Source organism: Sinocyclocheilus rhinocerous, unplaced genomic scaffold (genome assembly GCF_001515625.1).
Source record: "Sinocyclocheilus rhinocerous isolate Xijiao unplaced genomic scaffold, SAMN03320098_v1.1 scaffold652, whole genome shotgun sequence".
Taxonomy (NCBI): Eukaryota; Metazoa; Chordata; class Actinopteri; order Cypriniformes; family Cyprinidae; genus Sinocyclocheilus; species Sinocyclocheilus rhinocerous.
Genome location: NW_015642060.1, coordinates 9,771 through 34,185, shown reverse-complemented (window position 1 = coordinate 34,185; position 24,415 = coordinate 9,771). Strand labels below are relative to the sequence as shown.

At 35.8% G+C, this 24,415-nt stretch overlaps 1 protein-coding gene across 1 annotated transcript in view; it reads right to left on the bottom strand.

Moving 5' to 3' along the window:
- LOC107755597 (FERM domain-containing protein 3) overlaps positions 1 to 24,415 on the bottom strand; it is a 66,192-nt gene that overhangs the window by 37,415 nt on the left and 4,362 nt on the right. The window contains 3 exon segments of the mRNA XM_016572486.1: positions 4,399 to 4,477; positions 7,737 to 7,779; positions 8,785 to 8,889. Coding sequence (XP_016427972.1) covers positions 4,399 to 4,477; positions 7,737 to 7,779; positions 8,785 to 8,889 — 227 coding nt within the window.

Below are 24,415 nucleotides of genomic sequence, written 5' to 3'. Positions count from 1 at the left end.
GTCCGTACTGTAGACCCTGTCGAGCTCCTCCATCCCCTTGGCAGCCAGACGTGGCGGAATGTCCGGCGCCAGGCCCTCACTAGAGGGCTGGGTTCCATATGTAGAGGCCTAAGTGGTTCCCATATGTGTAAAGTCCACGGTATAGCCTCGAGCCCGTGTTTCCCCGGCAGACTTCTGCCATTTCCAAGAGGGTTACTATCGCCTCTAATCTTCCATATGCACCTAAACGGATGTTCATATGTGTAAGTGCTTCCGAAACCTCCTTCGGGAAGGATGGGGCTTCCGCAACGTTCCTGTTCCAAGTGGAACGGGTACGTTTTCCCAGTGTTATCCAATTTCACTGAGTGGGTAGTGCTATGACAACAGTGACTGGTCTTCTTGTTGTGAGCCCTGGCCTACACCACAAAGGGGCGCAGGTGGCTCGCACAGGACACTGGAAGGGGCAGCGTCCATGGCGCTTTGGTAGGGATCCCAATTCGTCGGTCACCGATGTGACTCGTAGTAACCGACTGAAAGGGAACGTCTCGGTTACGTATGTAACCCTCATTCCCTGAAATAGGGAACAGAGACGTCACGTCCCATCGCCACAGCTGCTGTCATCGGCTCGGCTCCTCAGCGTGTGGAGCCGGTATCCTCCTGTGTTCTCACCTCAAACGGGTAGAGGCACTGAGAGGCCCCGGTTTAGTGTCGGCTTGCTAAAACTGCTCGAGAGTGTCCGTACTGTAGGCCCTGTCGAACTCCTCCGTCCCCTTGGCAGCCAGACGTGGCGGAACGTCCAGTGCCAGGCCCTCTCTCGCTGAATCCTTGAGAACCGGTAGAGGGCTGGGTTCCATATGTAGAGACCTAAGTGGATCCCATATGTGTAAAGTCTGCGGTATAGCCTCGGAGCCTGTGTTTCCCCGGCAGACTCCTGCCATTTCCATGAGGGTTTCAATCACCTCTAATCTTCCATATGCACCTAAACATGCCAATGTGCATTGGCTCGTTTAGTTTACACTCGAAGTGGATTGGTCTCTCTAAGCGAGATCCCAATTTGTCGGTCACTGACGTGACGTCTCCGTTCCCTCCTTCAGGGAACGAGGGTTACATACGTAACTGAGACGTTCTTTATATATAGTTCTGATTGTATTTCTTACAAAAGATTATTAAAACTTAATTTAAAATGTACTTTAAAGGAAAACTTTTAATTTGACAAAAGTTTTACAAAGTGCACTTTTTAAAAGTGTACTTAAATGTGTTAAGAAACAGTCATGAAAGTGTCTCTCTTTAAGTACATTTACAGTAAGTGGCATTATATTTAATTTATATTATCTAAAAGTACAGTTAAAACAAGTAAAGTACATTTGAAGTACACTACTAGCGCACATTCAATACTCCAGTGCACCCCAAACTCCCATGAGGAGCATTCAAAACAACAGTTTACTGAACAGGATGCTTTGTCTCAAAGTTTGAGAGCTTTAATGAGTTTAACTGGCTGGTATTTAATAAAAAAGTAGATACCCTTCTGTTCTGGCAGGATCTCCTGATTTCCAGAGCAGAATTGTCTAGACAATCTGCATGTGCACACTGGCAAACCAGACCCTATTTCAGTACACTAACATTATAGGACCTGAGCACTCAGCACTACTGTTGCCTTTCAGAAACGTTACTTTTGTAAGGCCTAAAATAAATGTAGACACAACATGATACACCTCACAGAGGTAAGCCTGAACTGACAATGACATTTCAGACAGAATACACACATGTACTTCAAAAAAGAACATAATCCCTATGAGAATCTTTATTTAATTTTTTACAAAGTACAGAAAAAGTGCATTCGGTTGTGTTCTAGGTATGGAGGAGCTCAATATTATTTATTTAATTTATTTTGTTATTATCTAAAAAGTACAGTTAAAATGTTTTAAAGTGCACCTGAAGTACACTACTAGTGCACATTTAATACTATTAAGTACACTTCTTTTTCATAAGAGTTATGTGACATACTTCCAAGTGAAACAGGATATTCAAGGAAAAATATATCATAGGATGGTTTGCGGGACATTTCAAGCCATTTCAGAGGTGAAGCAAGTTATCACATTTGATGAAAAATTATAAAAACAATTGGAATAACGTGCACTCCCAAATAGTTCACAATAAGATTAATTGAATTATTTGATTTCATGTTGACTTATGGGGTTTTAACAACAGGATTGCAATGCATTGGCCAAACATTTTTGTGCACTTGCGCATTTCTGTTTTCTCCATTCTCGCTCTTTCTAACCCACTGCACTCAAATCTATTCTTTATATTAAATATTAAACAGAGAAAGAGAGGTAGGAAAGAACTATACAGTAGCTGTTTTCTATGTCAAACTGAGCTTTAACAGAAAAAAAAACTGGTGCGGAGAAAATAGCTTGAACGTTCACATTAATGCATCTCTTGTCCATCTCAATCCCTTCCTTCCTGTTTCACATGATGCTCCCATTTAACTCAAATAACCTGGGCTCCCCGATACACTCTCACACACATACGCCTTTGCACTCTTTCAAGCTTCATCCTGGTTTTCCAGCGTGGAAGATTCAGAAAGACAAATACATTTATCTTCACAGTTCAGATGGTGCACATGCACTGAGCATCATGTTGTGAGAGCAGCACTAATGAGTTAGTCACACTAACAATCTGTGAGTGTGTATGTGTGTGTTTGTGTATCTATGCAGATGTCTGTGCATGTATGCGTGTGTTTGAGATGGAATCAAAGCTCGTTTTTGGACCGTTGCTCTCTGATAACGTTAGAGGACTATGTGACACACACTCACATTGACAGTCTCAGTTCAGTTTAGAATATTTTTGCTTCCTTTTGAGGGAAAAAAAAATCCTATTAACATATAACCGAGGAGTAAACATGTTTCATATTCATTTTTGGAAAAATAAGGATGTCCAAAATGATGAAAAGAAAAATCTTTAAAAAATCTAGTTAAAAACAGAAAAGTTCATGCCTAATTAAAAAGTTTTTGAAATTTTTGTAATCACGTTGGAATGATAGTATTTTTTATTACACCGCTTTTATTAATTAAGTATACAAACAATATTATGAACTCAAACTAACCTTGTCATTGTCAAATTAACTGATATTTTTGTGTGGTTTACAGTTTGGCCTCTATGTAGTATATTTATAGTTTAATGATTTTAAAACTTAAATAATACATATATTAAAACATAATAATAATATATATATATTTTTTTTTTGCATTTTTGCTTTTATTAAAGAAAGTGAGGAGAACAGGATCCAGAAGGACCACAAGGCTATTGGCTCTAACATAATATTAAAAAAAAAAAATAATGATGCCAAATATGTGAAACCTCATTATAAGCTGTTTATTTTTTCATGGTTATCTTCATTGCAAAATGGTCATCTAGACATTTTCCCCACAAAATATTGAATAGATATCTCTCATATGTTGCACTGGAAATTTCGATTTATTCTAATGAATCGTTTCATCCTAAAACACCGCGCTCTCTCTCATATGAAGCGCTGGAAAGATCGATTCGTTGTAATGAATCGTCTGATTCATTCTAATAAACAGTTTCATCCTAAATGCTGCTGTTTCTCATATGTCACTTTGAAAAGTTTGATTCATTGTAATAAATCACTTCATCCTAAACAGACTTTCTCATACGAGGCTTTGGAAAGCCTGATTTATTGTGAATTGATTTGTTCTGACAGTTCATTGTAAATAAACAGATTCCAGAAAGATTCAGCAATACGAGTCCCTAAAGCATGTCTTTTTGAGCTAAATCAGGGAGTGTTTTTTTACTTTTTTTATTTTGAGTATAAATGTATCCTCTCAAGTTGAATGTTGTATCTCTAACTAGGATTGTTCATTCAAAAACCCACATTGATATATATACAGACTAATGATCCACCTATTTCACAAAGATCCACCCACCTAGAGATTTCAGGCCTCGTCACTGAATAGAGCGAGGCGAATACAATGAGATTTTGGAAAATGTGCTTAATTATTCTGAAAATAATGTACAAAAAGGTACAAAAATGAGTTTCTCTTTTATTTTGCACAATATATATATATATATATATTATTTATTTTTTTCTGGTTTTTGGAGTGAAGTATGACCCGGCCATGTACTTGACAGGTTTCATGAGATTCACTATAATGAGATCCCACTGCTTACTTTAATATGAAAGCATGAATATCAGCCGTTCTGGCTTCAGCTGCAAAGTAAACATGCTCTTTCCAAATGAAACTGGAACAATCGTTTTTAAAATGCAGATCTCTTCCAGAGGATCCTCCGTCTTGTATACTTGACTTGAGAGATTCCGAGCTGTTTATGCCGTGACTGGCCCGGGTTGTTTTAATGTTATTCTAATGCCATTTGAACATTAGATCACAGTCCTGTTACCTTGTCAGCTCTTCCTTGATCTTGATTGGCTCCTGAGGGTAGAACTTCACCCTGAAGCACATAGTGTACGGCTGCTGACCTGAAAACAATCAGACGAGGGCAGAGAGAGACTCACTTGAGGGTAAGCCAGTAAATGTGAGAGAGATTATGCAGAGAACTGTAACCGAGGGCATGAGGGGAGCTAAAATGATTATATTAATCCATGAGATGAGGGAAGCCCCTCTGGTGAAGAAATGAAGTCTTCAAAGATAAATGTAATGAGTCTGAGAAGTTTAGAGCTCGGAGGGAAAGATTGATTTCATTGATGTCACCACGTCACTTCAGAGAATGTCTGCTTCGAAGAGTCATTTCACACTTTGTCTGCGATCTTTCTCTGTCACTTTTCTGATTGTGAGTGACGTTTAACCTGTGTAAGGTTGGTGACGCTAGCAATATTTCTGTGACATTTTCATAGGCAATACATACATTGACTATTGTAAATAGCACTGAACGAAGCACAACTCACACATAAGTCACTTATAAACCAAGCAGCTTTATGTTGCTCAAACAGGGCTGTACATATATGTCACACTAATACTCATAACACCCTATTTTGGAAAAAAAAAAAAAAAGGAATGATAATACTTCTCTCTAAAGTAATTTGAAGCAAACTAATTTTTCTCCAGTACAGAGAAGTGTACAGGAGTTTATTGTTCTCTCAGTGGATGCACAAGGTTTCCTGACAAAAATTAAGAAAATAATGTCAAAGATTTTTAATCATAATAATTTAATATTTTATAATAAAATCTTAGGTCCCTTGCAAATTAACATGTCACCTGCAGTTTCCCTAAAATAAAAGTTTTCTGTAAAATAGTATTAATAATAATAATAACACATTATTATTATTTTTATTAATAATAAATACTATGTTTTGTATATTATAGAAAAATAGTGTTATTACAATAATAATAATTCGTATTTTGTTTAACATTTTTTCTTAGAATAATTATAGTCATACTTAATTATTACTTATATTGATATATAAAACCATTCAAACAGCCATTCAAACAAGCACAACAAACTTGCTGTTCTTTATAATTTTTTGGCCGTTTTGCCAAAAACATTTCTTGTTAAGAGTTGGATTTTGTGTGCCCTGTAGAATATGAAGGTCTTTTGTCAGTCACATGGCCATTTAAGTGATGAGCTGCACTACTTGTGGTTGTTTTCAGAGATGGTAACATATGTTTTATTCTTGTGTTACAATTTTGTAGAATGTTCTACAAAACTTTCAACCTCTGTAGCACCAGTGCTATGTCCAAAAAGAGCTAACATACAGTCCTGTTAGGGCTACTAAAGTGATTCAGTCAAAAGCAGTGATTGTTTTCTCTCTCTCTTTTTTTTGGTGTTGTTTGATTAACATTAAGGACATTTGCAGTAGCAGATATATTAGGCTGCTGTCACAAGATCTAATGCATGGATCCAATATACTGATACACATCTGAAATTCTTCCAACTTTTAGTGTTGTTTAGTTTACTTAAGACATAATCAAGTGTGTTTACGTGAATACTCAACAAAACAGTTTAAAACTTAATTTTGTGTTTATTTGTCCATTCAAGTGCAATAAGAAGTGAAAGAGAAATCAATTCAGTACGTGTACACTGTCTGAGAGGTGGCTTTCTGTGTGTGTGTGCATCTTCTTCATCATGCTTTTTCAAATTTATGTCTGCTCTTCTCCTCCCAGATGCTGACATTTTTGAACATTTTTTGAGACATGCAGCAAGTGCAGCAACTTACATCCAGTGGCATCCACTCACTAAGAAGATGGGGTGCGTTGAAAGACAATGATCATGTATCGACGATAGCCAGAGACATTGTCAAAAGCATTAATTATTGTCATTATTAAGTTGGCATTTCCAATTAATGTAGGCCTGTTACATTCTGGCTATTATTATTAGGTTACTTTTATTATTAAATTAATATTACAATTAATTTGCTCCGCATTAATTTGATAGCGCATCACCGCATAACTGACGATAATAAAAAATTATGCCATTAGCTTAGGCTACTCCTTTTAAAAATGTATTTTAAAACAGGTCTATTATAGCCTACAATGTGTTATAGGCCTATAGCCTAAATAAAACTGTTAACACTTCAGTCATCAATGAAACTTAAGAGCAACTTTATTTTAAGCACCGACATTCAAAAACAACCTGTTCAACATGAAATATCTTGTGGTGTTCGTCCAATCACAATGCACTGGGTCAGCTGGCCAATCAGAGCAGTCTGCGCTTGTCGGAAGGAGGGACTTTGTAGAAAACGAAGCGTTTGAGAGAGGCGGGGCTTAGAGGACCTACAATAATGTACAGTATTTGAAAAATAATGTGTTTTTTGAACATTAAAGCATGTCAACATATTCTGTTACACCAAATACACAAAATAATGATCTTTAAAAAAGCATCATATGACCGCTTTAAGGAAAAAAATTAAAGCAGTAATATACCGCATATTAAGTAGGAGATTCGTCTCTCATCGTCTCTGAGAGAATATGCGCCGTCAGATGCAGAAAGCGTCATCAGTTTTTACTTTCACTTTCATGGTGAAAGACGTTCACCGGCATAAGTCTTGCACAAAGTTTGCACGTTGCTTGTATGATATCCACTGGCTCGCCTTCATGGTTTAAAACAGAAATATTTCCAATATTCCCCCCCCCCGCGGATTTGCGCTACGCCACTGCTTACATCCCGGCGGGTACATTAGTATGTTACAATTCAAATGTGCGCATCTAACCTTCCTACCACACATGATTTTAGTTTTGATTTGATCTCTTCACAAATCGTCCCTCCCATTTTTATCTTGTTTTTATTTGTTGAAAAAAACATCAATATTGTCATTAAAATTTTTGCTTTATTTAGCTTAGTTCATCACCAAAATTAACACTGTTGAAATTACTGAATTTTGCCTGCGAAAATTTGCCTGAACAACCCCGTATCAGATCTACAGGTGGAGCTGGGGAAGGTGAAGGGTTTCTGATGCGCCATGTAGAGTTTCATGACAGAACTTTGTATTTTTGTTTCTAGATATGACTCTCTCCTTTACCGTAAGACTATGTTATTAGCTGTGGTGTAGCGGTTAGATCATGATCTCCTAAACTTTTGAGCTGTGGTGCAACATTTCCAGTTCCCATTGCATATTCTCTACCATATCTGTGAGCTTCATGGAGGAAAAGCCAAAAACTTAAAGTACGATATGTTTGAATTTGTGCTACAGTGCAAGAGAAAACAGTGACACTATGTTGACAATGTCTACTGATACAGCTGAATCTGCCACACTGAGGGCAAAAATCAAATAAATAACTTACATTTCATCTGTTTCACGACTGGTTTACTCGGATCCAACCAATGCTGTAAAACAACGACATGAGACAGAAATTATTGACTGCTGTGCACTGACAGCTAAAGATGGTGACAAATCAACATTTTTATGGTAAGCACTTTGGACAATCATCCTGCTCGGGAAATGATCGTAAACAACATTCCCACTCACTTTTTTCTATAACGGACATTAATATTACAACATAAATGACTGTAAATAATTCACTGCAGTGCTGCTGGGAGGTTTTCTGCTTGACTGAAGAAACATTGTCGTACATACAGTAGGGTAAAACCCCTTGGTCGGTTGTCATGGTAACTTTGTTCTGAATTTAAAGCCAGTGTGATACTTAAGGATGAAATATCTACCCTGGTGACAGTGTAGAAACAAGCATGTTTAAGATTTGTGAGATTTTGTGCTGTAGTTTACATTAAGGTTCAAATGTTTGGGTTCTATTTCAAATAAATTCTGTACTTTGAATTTTCTATTCATCAACAAAATCCTGAAATCACAGTTTCTACAAGCAGAACAACTGTTTTCAACATTGACAATAATCAGAAATGTTTCCTGAGCAGCAAATCAGCATATTAAAATGATTTTTGATGGATCATGAGACTGGAGTAATGATGCTGAAAATTCAGCTTTGAATAAATCACATGAATAAATGACATTTTAAAAATATATTCAAACAGAAAAACAGCTGTTTTAAATTGCAATGTTTCACAATATTACTGTTTTTATGGGGTACCCCACACTTTGCACAGTAGTGTATTTGCTACTCAAGAGACAGGATTTTAAATTATTCACAAAGTATGTATTTACAGTAAGTTTACTTGTGCAGTTATTAATTAATGTAAAAACTTCTGCAGGAGTTTATTTTCAGATGGTGATGCGATAGTGTCTTACCTAATGCAATGATATTCATTTTAAGTAAGGTGTAAATGCTTAAACGGTGTATCTGTTGAAGTTACCTAAACTTATATGTCAATATTTGCTTACTGAATATTGAAGCCAAAGAGTTGTGAATGTGTAGTTACCCTTTGTTTCTCTGGGTCCACATATCTGATGCCAAAGTAATCCTTCTCCAGCAGGCTGTAGTGATTACACACATGATCCAAGAGAAACTGTCCTTTAGTGTCTCTCTGGAGAGGAAAGAAAAATCAAATGAATACCAATCAAAGCCATAATCAAATCTGAATCAATTTCAGACAGGCCATTACATCAGAGATTTGGGATAAAATTGTTGTCTGTATAATTTCATCAATTTACCTACAACGACAAAATGCAATAACATAAGGGACACAATAGGACAAAAGTAAATATCTTTTTAATATTGGCTAATTTATTTAATTTTTATTGTGCTGTATTCACTCACGACACTCAAAACACCCATAAAGTGTAACCAGTGCAATCTGATCGATGAAGAAATGTCTTATGAATATGTTATTTTATTGAACAGCACAAAAAGACTTACAGACTCACAAGTTATCAATTTGAATCAGTCTGACAAATCATTCACTGAATGAACTCAATTAATCCATCTGAGCTGTTACCGAATCAACATCTGACTCTCTCACTGAACCACAAGTCTCTATTTTGACTCAAAATGAAGTAAGAATGTTTTGTGTTCCATTTGTCTTATTTGTGTTCTTGTTTGTAAAACTTAATTCAATATCATTACAGACTGGTTTTTCATAGGATAATATGTAAAATAAAATACATGTTTTTTAATAAATTGTAATTGAATTTTAATTTAAAAATTCAAACATTAAATTGAATTAAATCTTTAAAACGTTACATCAGTTTTAATGTATGTTAAGGTCGTGCAGTGGTGGACAGCCATGATGCTGCACACTGGCGTTCATTGAGTGATGAAGGCTTTATGGTCTGATACAGGACAGTGTCTCTGCTCCACTGAGCAGCTCTGATGACCATCGGCGTTTTGACCTTGCTGTTATTACATGTGACGCAGGGTGCTATAGCACACTCCTGATGTGTGAAACAAATATCACTGAGAGCGAGGTCTCAATACCACTACAGAGAGGCTGGGCTGGACGTGCTGCTCTTGCAGTATATGAAGAAAAATATCAACATCATCTTTCTTAAAGCTGCAGTTAATGAATACAAAACAAGTTTGTCTCTTTCTGCACATGTGGAATGCAGATCAAGCTCTACAGTGGACAGAATTAAGAAGAGATTTATCATATCATTGCTTGTCTCTTCTCTTACAATGATAGGAAAAAACTTGATTTTTGAATAGAAAGAACTACATTATACAACTGTATAAGTTATTAATTTGTTGCCACAATTCTAGGGTGTTATATCTAACAATCTAAACACCTTAGCAATCACATAGCACCACTCAGAACACCTTAGTGTAATAAACACCTTAGCAACCAATAACAACACCCTAGAAACCACAAATAACACCCTATAATTGTAACAATACACCAACATCCACTCAGAATGCCATAACAACCAAACATCAACACCATAGAAACCACATATAAAACCCTACAATAGTGACCTGTGATTGTTGGTGTGGTGCTATATGATTGTTAGTTTGTTGCCACTATTGTAGGGTGTTGTTTGTGGTTTCTATGTTGTTGCTATATGATTGTTAAGGTATTCTGAGCTGTTACTTTGTTGCCACTATTTTACAGTGTGGTTTATAGTTTCTAGGGTGTTCCTATGCGATTGCTAAGGTGTACTGAGTGATTGTTGGTTTGTAGCCACTATTGTAGGGTGTTGTTTGTGGTTTCTAGGATGTTACTATGTGGTTGCTAAGGTGTTGTGAGTGATTGTTGGTGTGTTGTTTGAGGTTCCTAGGGTGTTGCTATGCGGTTGATAAGGTGTATTGAGTGATTGTTGGTGTGTTGCCACTATTGTAGGGTGTTGTTTGAGGATTTTAGGGTGTTGCTATGAGGTTGCTAAGGTGTTCTGAGTGATTGTTGGTGTGTTGCCACTATTGTAGGGAGTTATTTGTGGCTTCTAGGGTGTTGCTATGCAGTTACTAAGGTGCTCTGGGTGAATTTTGGTGTGTTGTCACTATTGTAGCGTATTATTTGTGATTTCTAGGGTGTTGATACATGATTATTATGGTGTTTAGATTGATTGTTGGGGTGTTGCTAAAATACTAAGGTATTCTGAGCTGTTACTTTGTTGCCACGATTTTACGGTGTTGTTTATAGTTTCTAGTATGTTCCTATGCGATTGCTAAGGTGTTCTGAGTGATTATTGGTGTGTTGCCACTATTGTAGGGTGTTGATTGTGGTTTCTAGGGTGTTGCTATGTGGTTGCTAAGGTGTTTTGTGGGATTATTGGTGTGTTGCCACCATTGTAGGGTGTTGATTGTGGTTTCTAGGGTGTTGCTATGCGGTTGCTAAGGTGTTCTGAGTGATTGTTGGTGTGTTACCACTATTGTAGGCTGTTGTTTTTGGTTTCTAGGGTGTTGCTATGCTGTTGTTAAGCTGATCTGAGTGATTGTTGGTGTGTTGCCACTAATGTAGGGTGTTGTTTGAGGTTTCAAGGGTGTTGCTATGCTGTTGTTAAGCTGATCTGAGTGATTGTTGGTGTGTTGCCACTAATGTAGGGTGTTGTTTGAGGTTTCAAGGGTGTTGCTATGCCGTTGCTAAGGTGTTCTGTGTGATTGTTGATGTGTTGCCACCAGTGTTGGGCAAGTTACTCTGAAAATTTAATCAAATTACTGATTACTGATTACTCCTTTTAAAAGTAATCACGTTACTGTTCTGATTACTTTATTTCAAAAGTAATTAGTAATTAGTTACATTACTAGTTACGTTACTTTTTTCTCCATGAAATTTATGAAATCCCAGCATACACGCTCCCGATAAATATTTGTTATTAAAGCATCAACATTCACAGAACACTTATTTTTAACTAAAGCACAAGCGGATGCGTGCATGGTTTGACACGGCAGAATGCCAGCAAAGAGCGCTGCAATTATAATCTCTAAAAGACATCTCAGTTCACCGCAATCTCACAAATCTCTGTTATAACACAATAAATATATGCATAATGAATCTTTCATAATGTCTACAATTCGTGTGTTATAATGAGAGGATTCGTGAACACGCCAATTTCAGCACTGCATTGCTCAACGCTGCAAACACGTGTTATAGACTAAATAGAAACTCTGCATACGCTTGCACGTTAATCGTTTATATTTTAGTTCATGTAGCTTTTGTGCAATAGATGAATAACAATTTATTTGTTTTAGATATTTTATGTTTAGATATTTCTATTTTGGGGGAGTCCCGTGAATCGTTTTATTCTCCCACATCCCGTACAGTAACGCGTTACTAAGTAATGCGTTACTGCCCAACACTGGTTGCCACTAGGGGTGTTGCAATATGTATTGATGAAAATCGTGATATTCAAAGCATGAAATATTGACATTGTGTTAATTTAGGGTGTGACGATATACCGTTATTGGCGATAAACACAATATTTAAAATGAACACGACACGTAAATACTCCAGCGCCAGTACCTGGTTGACCTCCCAGGTGGCAGTATTGTGCTTTAACACTGACACCTGTCAAACAAGAAGAAGATGCACTGCGCACAGCTACTCCGAGAAGAACCATGTTCAAGACAGTAAGTTGCGATAATTTTACTAGTCATGGAATGGGAAATGTTATATTTAGCCTGTTAACAGCGGTTTCCTGTGTTCATATATTTAAATAAAGGGTGATTCTTTTAATAATTACCGTGTTTTCAGCTTGTAACACTCCAAAGAGAAAGGAAAACTTGAAATCGCATCATATGACCCCTTTAACTTACTTGTCTTTTTTTGTATTTGTATTTGCAATCAGGTCATGGTCAATACGGCCTGTGTGTAGCACTTTATTTCTTTGTTCAAATCTATTACACAATTAAAACTGATCTAGAAAAACTGAGTGTCCACATTGCTACATTCAGCTCTGTAAAATGTTAAGTTGGTCGCAGTGCCATGCACTTATTCATCTGCAGCCGTTCTAGGCACACATAAAACTGAATTAGCAGCGTGCTTACTGCATGACTTCATTGGCGCCAGTGCAACGATCTAAAGAGCTTAAAATATGGGTATGCACGTTAACAGGTTAAAGTATCAGTTTTGATGTTAATATTTATTCATCATACTGTTGAACTTGACAGTATTTTCTCTCTTGTTATTTCATAGGGAGCTTCAAAGAAGACAAGCTTGAGTATTGTGCCCAGTGTTTATCAGTATCCTAATGTTTATTGGGTAAAAAAGAAAACTAAATAAAGTAAAAATTAATTTGACTGACTTTTTACCCCAATGTTTCTATAGATATCGCGATATATCGATACCGTGAATTATTTTGTCCACAATATAACCGTGGTGTGAAAAATTTAATATTGTGACAGCCCTAGTTGCCACTATTGAGGGTGTTATTTAGTTTCTAGGGTGTTGCTATGAGGTTGCTCTGAGTGGTTGTTCATTTGTTGCCACTAATGTAGGTGTTGCTCGCTAGTCAAGACTTTCGCAAAACCTTAGTAACTTGTCACACATCTGTTCAAACCACATTGGTTCAACAATATAGAGCTGCTGTTAATAGTGTCACGCAATTGGTGGAATAATAACTTCTGCTTATTAATCCATTTAGAGATTTTTGTCAGGATTTAGTGTAATTAGTCTCAGATTATTGCTGTAAATAATTAACATTTTAAGGCAAGACTATGTCACAGTTTTTGTTCTCTTTTGTTTTGCTTTATTTACAGAGGCCAATCTTCAGAAACTGCTTCTTACCACAGGTTGACCAATTTTTTTTTTTGTTGGAACTATGCTTTTGGGAAACACTGAATTGTTAAACTTTGTTAAGAAATGTTAAATGTTATGGTTTGTTTAAATGCTAATCCTATAAACCAAATGAGCACTAGTAATAGTGATGCTTGCTTTAACAAACACCTCTAATGAATGAGTATGCATGCATGATGGAGAGAGAGGCAGGATGGGGAGAGATGATTAATTATTAAGGAGTCTAACAAGATAGCGTGGAAGACAAGTTTAAACACAAAGAAACCACATTGCATTGCTGCTCTTTCTTTAACTCTCCACCTTCCAAATTCCCTCCAAGATTCACTTAGTGTTAGCAATGCCTCTGTCAGCAGCTGAACAGTCTGAACAAACAGAGTTTAGGACCGTGAAAGCTTTGCCCTAGATAAAATGTTCAGTAATTAATACCCATGCCATGTCAATTATAAGTGTGTCTCCCTTAGAACTAAACGTCTAATGTTTGCTAATCCAGAGGTCGCAAGGATCTGCTCATATCATTAAGCACAGGACATGGAACATGAGCGAAACAGGGAAGAGTGTAAATTAATAAATCAAAGTAACCAAAAAAGAAAAGAAAAAGAAAATAGAAGATAATGGAAAAGGCAGATGTTAGAATTTTGCAGCGTGCGTACTTGTCTTATTTGAGCACCTGACCATGTGTGAAAGACAAACCCTCTGTCGATTCCCATTAACCCCTCATTTTCTCAGAATGGTTTAGTCTGTCCTTGGCCCAAATACATAGGAAGGATTGGTCAATGTTAAAGGCTTGGGGGTATGGTGACGCATATACATATATATAGGCAATCTTACAGGACCTGCCTAATTCAGGATTCACAAAATTTCTGCATTGCAACAAGAATCTCTACATATTTTGCTGGATGCTGTTCAAAAGTCCACACATGGAATAAAGTCTCACAGTGTCACATTTTTTAAATGAAAATGATGTCTGTCTGCCAACTTATCTATTCAATTAGTGTGATTAACTTGAAAGAAGAAGAAGAAAAACAATGAAAACCAATGCAATTAAATGGATAGCTCATCCAATAATGAAAATTCTGTCTTTGCTTACTTTTATACTCTTATGAGTATGATCACAAAAGAACACAGAGGAAGATTTTTTGAGGAATGTTCATGCTGTTTTTATCAATTCAGTCAAAGTCAATGGGGTCCAAAAGATTCTAGCTCCAAAAATAAAATGGACATAAAAGAAGCGTAAAATGAATCCATGTAACTCCAGTGGTTTAATCCAAGTCTTGGGTCACATTGGCGAATCACTGGTGAATTTTGTAAGTCTATTGTCAATAGTGAAGTATGAAGTGCAGCTCACACAGAAGTCACTTTCAAAGCAAGCAGCTTTCAAAATGTTTCAAAATTGCAAAATGTGCTCAGGAAATATTTCACACTCATGCAAAATTCCTGATCACATTCCTATTGAAATGACTGGATTTCACCCAGATTTATCGCAGATTTACTGTAAATGTGATCACACCTTTCTAAAGCAATTTGTATAGGATACATTGTAAACAGTTTTGGCTTGTTGTCCGCTATAGAGGGGCTCAGAGAAGATATTCTATTTGAGCTCCAATTTACTACACAGGTAATATACAAGAACTGATAATGGGAAACGGTAGGAGGCTGCTTTTATATCCTGGTATTAATTAGAAGATTAGATGGACATACTCCTTCCAATATTTTACTTTAATTAACACAATTTTAGTTTAATTACGTCACTAAATCAAATCAAATCAATCACCAAATATGTATACAGAGGCCAAACATCAAACCTCATTGGTTTTTGCATGTCTCATGACTTAACGTGGCACAAGCACCAAGTAATGCTACCATCTTGTCTTTTTTAGAGCTTGAAACTTTTGGACCCCATTGACTTTTATGGCATGGACAGAAACGGTTGAAAAGTTTGTTAAATATCTTTTTATTTTCTTTTTTTTGGATGAACTATTAATTTAATCATTCCCAATAACCTGTAAATTCTTTAATAAGGAATTGTCCTACCATCTGAGATATTAAAGCTTGAACTACCGCCATGAGCTACTTCTTAATGGACATACTGTCTTTAAAAAAATGAGGTGCTCATTGCGCGAGATGCTGAAAAACATTTTTTATTTTATTTATTTATTTTTTTGCTTTTGTGACGTCAATGTCACAGACATTTCACACTGCAGATTCTGAATCCATTTAACAGTCCTCCTGTATTGTTATGGATCTGACCCTGATGACCTGTGCAACATTTATGGCTATAATGGGAGCAATCTTGAAACCATAGAAGCATTTCTCTGTTCGCCCTCTAATCCCTGAGCACAGGAAAGTGGATTATGCTGACAACAGGTCTGAAGTGAAACTGAAAGATGATGCCTTTGTCCAAGTCTTTCTCATGTTACTGTCTATATCTCATGCTCAGTTCACAATTAAAAATCTAAACATACTCTAAATATCACATCTTCATTTCATCAGCAGCTGCTACACCTGTCTTGTGTGTTGAAGGGCAAAGTGGACTAATGTATTTGATTATTTTTTTCTTCTTTTCATGATTTATAACTAGATGTACTGTGCAACATAACACTCCATGTGCACTGATTTACATTACATTCAATTGCTATTTTTGATTATGCATGTAGACCTGCAGTCTGAATATGTCATTTGCTGTATGAATAATTTGTGAGGTGACATTTGCCCCATTTCGCTTGCAATGCATAAAGCAATTCCTGCATCAGAAAAGAGCACAATTATTAGTGCATGCAAATAAGGACAGCATGTGACTGTTTCAAAGATGTTATGGTGTCACAACTTCACTAAAAACTGTGTCATTAAGGATGTTAAAAGTTAAAAATGTCAAGTTGAATACAGAAAATAATTTGTAAAAGAACATTTAGGAGGAAGTACGGATGCCAAAGTGAGTGACTCACTATTTCTAACTGATCCGCTGTGATGACGGGATCATTCAAGACAATTAAAGTCACGTCATGCTAGAAAAATAGCCAAAGGATGTTCTATTTGAACTAACTTCAATGATTAAATTGAGAAATTTAATTGATTATTGATTAAACCTTGCATTTAAGAGTGAATGATCATTAAAGGCAGAGTAAGTGATTTCTGGTAGCCAATGTTGATATTTGAAATCACCAAAACAAACACGCCCCTACCCCAAAAGGGTCTCGCCCCTATTTTGATAGCTCCGCCCCACATATACGTACGCAACCCAGGCAACGATTAGTTCTGTGAAACAAAGCAAAACCAATGTTACACCGTGTCTACGGACGTGAGCGGCGCGGCGCAACAAATCCCCGACAGAAAACTGCTGCCGGGTTCTATTTATGACGTGCTGACACAAATTTCAAATGGTTTTCAACGGTCATTTGATCGCGTCCAGTGTAGGCAGACTTTAGCTGTTGTAGACACGGTGTTACTCACCTACTGAGAAGAAACATAGCAACCTCGGCGTCCGATCGCAGGCCTCCACTCCTTGAGTTCTCTCCAGCGCTGGAAAGCTGATCCGATATTTACACGGGTCCTACTTCTTGCCTTATCCTTCCGCAGACATTTTCCTCTTTTGTTTTTTATCCGCCATCCCCATCTTTCTGTCGCTCGGCTCAGCTAATGTCCGTCCCATGCACTGAACGCGCTCTCCTCCACATCACGAGTAGACACGCCCCTTATTGCTGATTGGCTACAAGTTTGTTTTGCGATTCGCCCGAATCAGTTTTCTAAAGTGTTTTTGAAAAATCACTTACTCTGCCTTTAATACTGCTTGTGAAGACAACAGGATGCTGAAAAGGGCAAATGTGGTACTTTTGCTCTCAAAATGAATCACAATGATTCGTGGCTGCATCATAAAACATTTAATCATTTTACACTGACAGCTTGAGTGAATTTTCATGTTGTTTTCTGGGTTCCCTCGTGAAAAAGAAGTACACTTTAGCATACTTGTAAAAAGAGGACTTATTATGAAAATATTATACTTTAAAAAATATATACTTTATACTTTTCCAACACATAATTGAATGTTAATGTATAGCTTAAATTTATATTAAATGCAATTAGTTAAACTTTTGACCCACATCTTTATATTTCATTAAAAAAAATACTTCTATTTTCTATGAAATCGTCAGGATTGGACCTGTTTTGTCATGTGTTTCAGTTCCTGTTTTGCCTTATTTGGTCAAGTTCCTGTCCTCGTTTAGTTTGATTATGTTCCATTAATGTCACCTGTGTTCCCCTGATTACCCTGTGTTTAAAAGTCCCAGGCTGTGTCCGAAATCGCCCCCTATACCCTTAAATAGGGCACTATTTGAGGGAACAGCCATTTTTAGTGGTGTCCGAAACCATAGTGGACCTTCTCGAGTGCACTCATTCAATCCCACAATGCACTGCAAAAACGAGTGTACAACTGGTGCACGCTCAACGGCTAGAGAATGCCCATAATGCACCGTGAGAGTCACGCGCCGAATGAATTCCTGCATCTCGCCAGAAGATGGCGCCCGCAGCTGAATATTCAATCCGTTCATTTTTACAAAGCGCTCATCCATGGCGTACAGCATAATGTACAACACGGGTATAAATTCATTGTAAATTGATTATTAAATTGTTTGATTAGGGTTTATACATAATTTCCGTGACAGAGTTCAAGATAAATCCTTTAATCTTACTACTGGAGCTGCTAGTTTGCTAGTTTCAAATGATTAATAAACAGCAAGCACAAACTATGCAAAAAGCGGCATTCCTTCCGGTGCACTCAGTGTCCGAATTCACTACTCGTTTTCATTCACTCCTTCTAGTGAACTGAATTAGTGACCTAATGTAGGGAATAGTGAATGAGGGTATAGTGGGCGATTTCGGACACAGCCCTAGTCTGTTCAGTTTGTGTTTGTCAGGTCTACTCGTTCTCTACTCCTTGTGAACGTCATCCCTGTGCTCTGTGTCTCCCTATTTGAAGGTTAAAGACTCTTGTATTGTGAATTCTCTGCGTCTCCTCGTTCCTCCCAGTGAATTGTGACAGAAATAAGGTTAAAGTACTGATCTGCACCGGAACAATCAAACAACCTTTAAAGTACTGATCTGACAATCATTTATGGTAAACTAATATGTATACATTTAAATCTACATATATACATTTAAATCTATTTACTGTAAATGTAATATTGAATAACACTACAGTTAATTATAACTGTTACAATTATTAAATTGTACAAGAACTTTGTGTACTTTAGTATGTTATTTAACAAATTAAAACGTTTAATTTGACATTTTTACAACGTGCCCCACCAATTATTGTTTGAACTTTAATTTTTAGGTGAACTTAAAAAAAAATACAATGTTAAGTTTCAACCAAAGCTTAAGTTAAGAAGGTCAGTTAAATATTTTATTGTCCAATATTTCTCCCATATTAAATGTTTTGAGTACAAACTCATGGCTCAGTAATGAGTGCATATTATTTCAATGGCTTTGCAATGTAAGAATCAAAGTATGTGATGCAATAATATAATACTATACACATTCAGGCTAAGAATGCAAGAGTGTTCTGTTTGAACAGGAAAAAATAATATTTGATATTATGTGTGCTTAGGCATCAGTATATCTGACTGATATATAATCTAATTATAATCTAACAGATTTAATTTTGTATGCGTGTATATATATATATGAAGTTTATTTGCAAGAAACAGATAACTCCGTTTTTATTCATTTTCATAAATAATGTTTTTATTGTTATGTGTATTGTGTTTTATTGTGTTAGTTAATAATTGTGTTTATTTTAGGATAAAAAAACATGATTTTGAACATTTTTTTTAAAGTAGTTACCTGTTTTTGCAAATGAACTCTTCATATATACATATATATATATATATATATATAATATACCAAACCACTTGTGAAATAAACAATATTAAAGCTTGAAATGCAGAACATCAGTTGAATGGGCTGTTCTATGGAGCGTAATATGCTTTCATTCCAGCAGAAGTGCTGTGAGTGACAGATACTTGTGTGTATCAGTGTGTGTTTGTGTGTTTAACGGGTCATATATCCCCAATGGCCAAAAATATGTCTCTTAAAATATCTATCATCACACACCACACACACTGTCACGGCACTGCCTCAGGCTACTGATGTACAAACAGAGCGGGAGGACACTTCAACACACACACACACACACACACACACGCTTACGATCTAAATAAGGACATAGACATTATTTAAAAAAATATTATTTTAAATAAATAAATACAATTACTATAAACTAAACCTACGTCTACCCCTAAAAAAAAACGTTTTACCATATTTTAGAATTAAAAAGATATACATTTTATGTTTTAATCACTTTTTCAATATCCACAAAATTACATATTTCCCAAAAGAAATGTGTTTAAGCAAAAGAACAAGAACAGCTTTACGGAGCACTAAAAAATAAAACATTGTTGCGCTCTAGACACAGACGGACACACTGTCTCTGAAGCACAGAGCTTAGTACATATTCACTGCACATCACTGACACATCATTCACCACCAGAGCAATGACGTCATTCATTTACACCCCTCTCCTCCTCTCTCTCTCTCTTCCTGCTTTATGATCCCTTTTTTCCTTCTTCAGTCATTCTTGCAAAAAAATCTCATCAAAGGACATGGAGGAGGAGGATAAGAATAGCACGAGCACTATTTATAATCTCCACCACAACACCACCTTCTCTCCTTCTTGCTCTCCGGACATTTATTGATGAAAAGAGGGAATGAGAGAGGATGAGAGATAAATTTCTGCAGATGGGGCAATTTGCATTTGGTCTAATACAAAAATAGCAATGTTTAATCAGTGATGACACCACTGCATTTTTAAGAATAGCAAGAACAGAATTTTTCAGTGTCTTAATAACCCTTAGAAAAAAATACTGCGGTGGTACCATGGTACAGGGATGGTATCCGATGGTAAAGCCATGGTACTTTGATATATATAATGAATACTGAAAGATTACTATTTTCATATTCCAAATTCGTTCAAAGGGCACCATGATATTGTTTGATATTGTTTGTTTTAAATATGAACATTTTAAATTTTATATTTATATTTTAAGAAATCCTTTCTTTAAACTTTTCCAATGAAGGCCCAAGTACCTAAAATACGCGATGACACCACTGCATTTTTAAGAATAGCAAGAACAGAATTTTTCAGTGTCTTAATAACCCTTAGAAAAAAATACTGCGGTGGTACCATGGTACAGGGATGGTATCCGATGGTAAAGCCATGGTACTTTGATATATATAATGAATACTGAAAGATTACTATTTTCATATTCCAAATTCGTTCAAAGGGCACCATGATATTGTTTGATATTGTTTGTTTTAAATATGAACATTTTTAATTTTATATTTATATTTTAAGAAATCCTTTCTTTAAACTTTTCCAATGAAGGCCCAAGTACCTAAAATATGCCAGTTGAAGTAAAGTTTAAGTTCTCTAATCAGCAATTGTTTCTGGTTCATACATATATACATGTATTATCAATGTTTTTACAGTACCATATACCACATTACCAAAGGATTACCATGGCATTTACATAGTATATAGTAATTTAAAGAACTGGCTATCAAATTCTGAAGTTCTAGGCATTCAATGTTATTAAAAAAAAATGTTGATTTCATATGTTATGTCCCTAAAGGCACTGCAAATGTTCTGCGTGGCTTGATTTTGTCAGGTTTTGTCCGCGTGAGGATTGTAAAGGCGGAAGCAGAGCGCAGCATCAGTAGCACATGAGTGATGCAGCAGCTACACTGAAGAGCATGATCTGCCTTAATAATGCATCAGCGATCTGTCCTTCAGACACTGAGAAGACACTCACTGAGCGCTGACCCACACAAAACACACACACACACACACACACATCTCATTTACTACTTAGACACTGAAATATGCTGATTTTGTTATCACTGACTCGACACACTGGCTAGAACTTGACATGGTTTCATTCTGTCCAAAACAGGCAAACACAAGCGACTGTTTTTGATTAAGACCAGTGCATTTCTCATGACTGATAACTAAAACACACGGCCCCAAAAACTCTACAGTCTAAATCTTTAAAATGATTTCATGGATGTTTCAATTGCAAAACATATAGATTTGTAAACAAACAAAAAAAAAAATTCTAAACATTTTCTAAACTGCAAACATTTTTGTAAATCTAAAAATCTGTGCTGTTTTCCTTTGCAAAACTCATTGTGGTTCTAGGGGGTTGTGAGTGGTTGCTAGAGTTTTCCGTGTTGTTGATAAGGTGTACTTTAACAAGTTTTACTAGGTGTTTGAGTGCTGTTGTGATTTCTGTATCACTATAGAAATAGTGATTCTTGGCCTAGCAAACACAAAAAAGTCATATTGCAAGGGTTGCTATAATATAAGGACTTTTAATCATCAAAAATGCCAAATTTTTCAACCCACCTATGTTTTTGTACAGTTCTGAATGCACAGATCATGCTAAAGGCTACATACAAAAAAAATTAAAAAAAATAAAAAGTTACATACAAAAGTTCTAATTATGTTCTTGTCATACTCATGTTCAGGTTACTTAATTTTTGCTCCAAAATAATATTTTGGAATAACATGACACAAGTCACACAATGCTGCTAAATTGTATTTTTTTTCTGTTCTCTAAGGAAGATTATTAAAGAGAGTATAAAAAGACATGGTAATGGTAGGAAAATTAGATAAAGGGGAAAATTATATATTTGAAATTTTGCTTTTGCATTCACTCACAAAAATTGCACTCCCCTGAGAAACTTTGTTTGCAAAAAGTGTTTTTTTTTTTTTTTTTTACATTACCATTTCCCTTTTGAGTAGAGCTCCCTAGATTGTATTTCATTCTTATAATTTTGAAATTTTGGTGAAGTTTAACGTCAAGCCAAGTTTTCAAAATAATGGTATGTGGTCATTCACCATGTTTTACTCTGTCTCTTATGACTCATTTAAGCCATATGGAACCAGAAAGAGTTCTGTTGTTCGCCGCAGGATCACAGCCCTGCTAATATTCAGACCAGCGGACATTGCTTTTATACAAACGTTTAATTAACTGTCACCGTCCCGTATACGGGACGCCTAAGTTTACTTCAATATATTACAATTAAATCTTAATCTAATCATGACAAACCATATATCGTTGGAAAGGTCTAAGACTCCTAAATAGATATTTTACCACTGTTTGTTGTTAAAAATGATGTAGGAACAGTAATAGATTAATTTATGACAAGAGTGCACCTTAAAACATATACATCATAACGTGAGTTCTGACCTTTCGCACAAAAATTCTTCTTCATTTCCTTTTTCACTATCACATGTTTTAGTAATCATCATAAATTATATATCATTTGAAAGCTTAAAAACTCCAAATTCATCCTGTAAAAACAAAACATTTTTTGAAATCGGACACTGCGTTACCATGGAAATCGTACTTTACAATATTTTAGCGGTCTCCTCCCCCTTAGTAGGAGGTGTCATATTCCAAATGTATTGCGGTCTTTTAGAATCAAAACTTTTCATAATCTTGACAAAATACATATCATTGGAAAGGTCTGCGTCTCAAGATTCCATATTTGGTGGTTATTTTGTGATAGGAGTAATATTGGGAGAGAAATTGATACATTTGTGACAGAAAAATGCATCAAAATTTTTTTGTTTTTTTTTAGCTTGGATGGCACCCGGTGGCTGTTTGTGGTATAACGCCTAAACAAAATTGCATGGGAACCTCAATTTTTTTATATCAACTTCAAATTTGGAACACAACTTATTTAGACATATTGGCTTTAATTTTATAGCAATTTTGGATTAAAACATATTTTATAAAATATTTATTATATATAAAATAAAAATAAAAATAGTACAGTACATTTTCTTTACAATAAATTTTAACTTCTATAACTTTTTTATGCTTTCATTTTTTTAAATTGTTTTACTTCTGCAATAATCTGCAGATTGTCTTCTTTAAAAAGAGACCAACCTTAGGTCTGTATTCAAAAGCGTTTATGAATTATAACAATTTAAATTTGAATATTGCACTTTCACGTCTATGTTCAAAAAGCGGGGGGGTGACAGTTAAGAGGTTAATAAACAAGAGGTTAATATTGAGATATTTTCATTTTACTTCATCTATTTTTGCCAACAAAAGTTGTTCAAAACAAAGACAAAACAAAACTGATGGTCACATATCTCAGAACAATGAGTAGTGGCGTTTCATTCCTAAATGAATCAGTGTAATGAAAGTATCAGTTGAGCGACTAATTCAATGACTCCTTCATAAAGAGAGTGTATCGGTGAAATGTGCAAAAAGCAGTGCTGAGTAGTAAATGATTTACATGTAATCTGGATTACGTAATCAGATTCCAAAAATTAAATACCTGTAATTAGATTATACTCATAATCAGACTATAGTTACTTTTTTATTCATTGCATGATTACATATTATTCACACAATAGCAATAAAGTATTCATAATTTATTGATTCTACTTAATTCTTCTTTTTTTCCATTAAACTCACGAACCCCCTGCAGTTCCTTCACAAACCTTGACATAATGCAATGTTTCATGTAGGGCTGAAACTATTCCTCGAATACCTCGAGTAACTCGAATACAAAAAAACATTGAGGCAAATTATTGTCCTCGAGGCTTCGTTTAGTCCATTTACTGTAACTACACACGGAACACCGTGTTTCCCCACGGACCATTATTACTGACGCACAACCCGATAAACGCTGGACCATAGACTGTAAAAAAAGCACTGGACATATTTAAGATCATAAAACAATATGGTGGCTAGTTATGATGTCCCTACGTTTGTGAAAGACTAAGCGCCATTGTGCATAAAAATACCACAGAAAG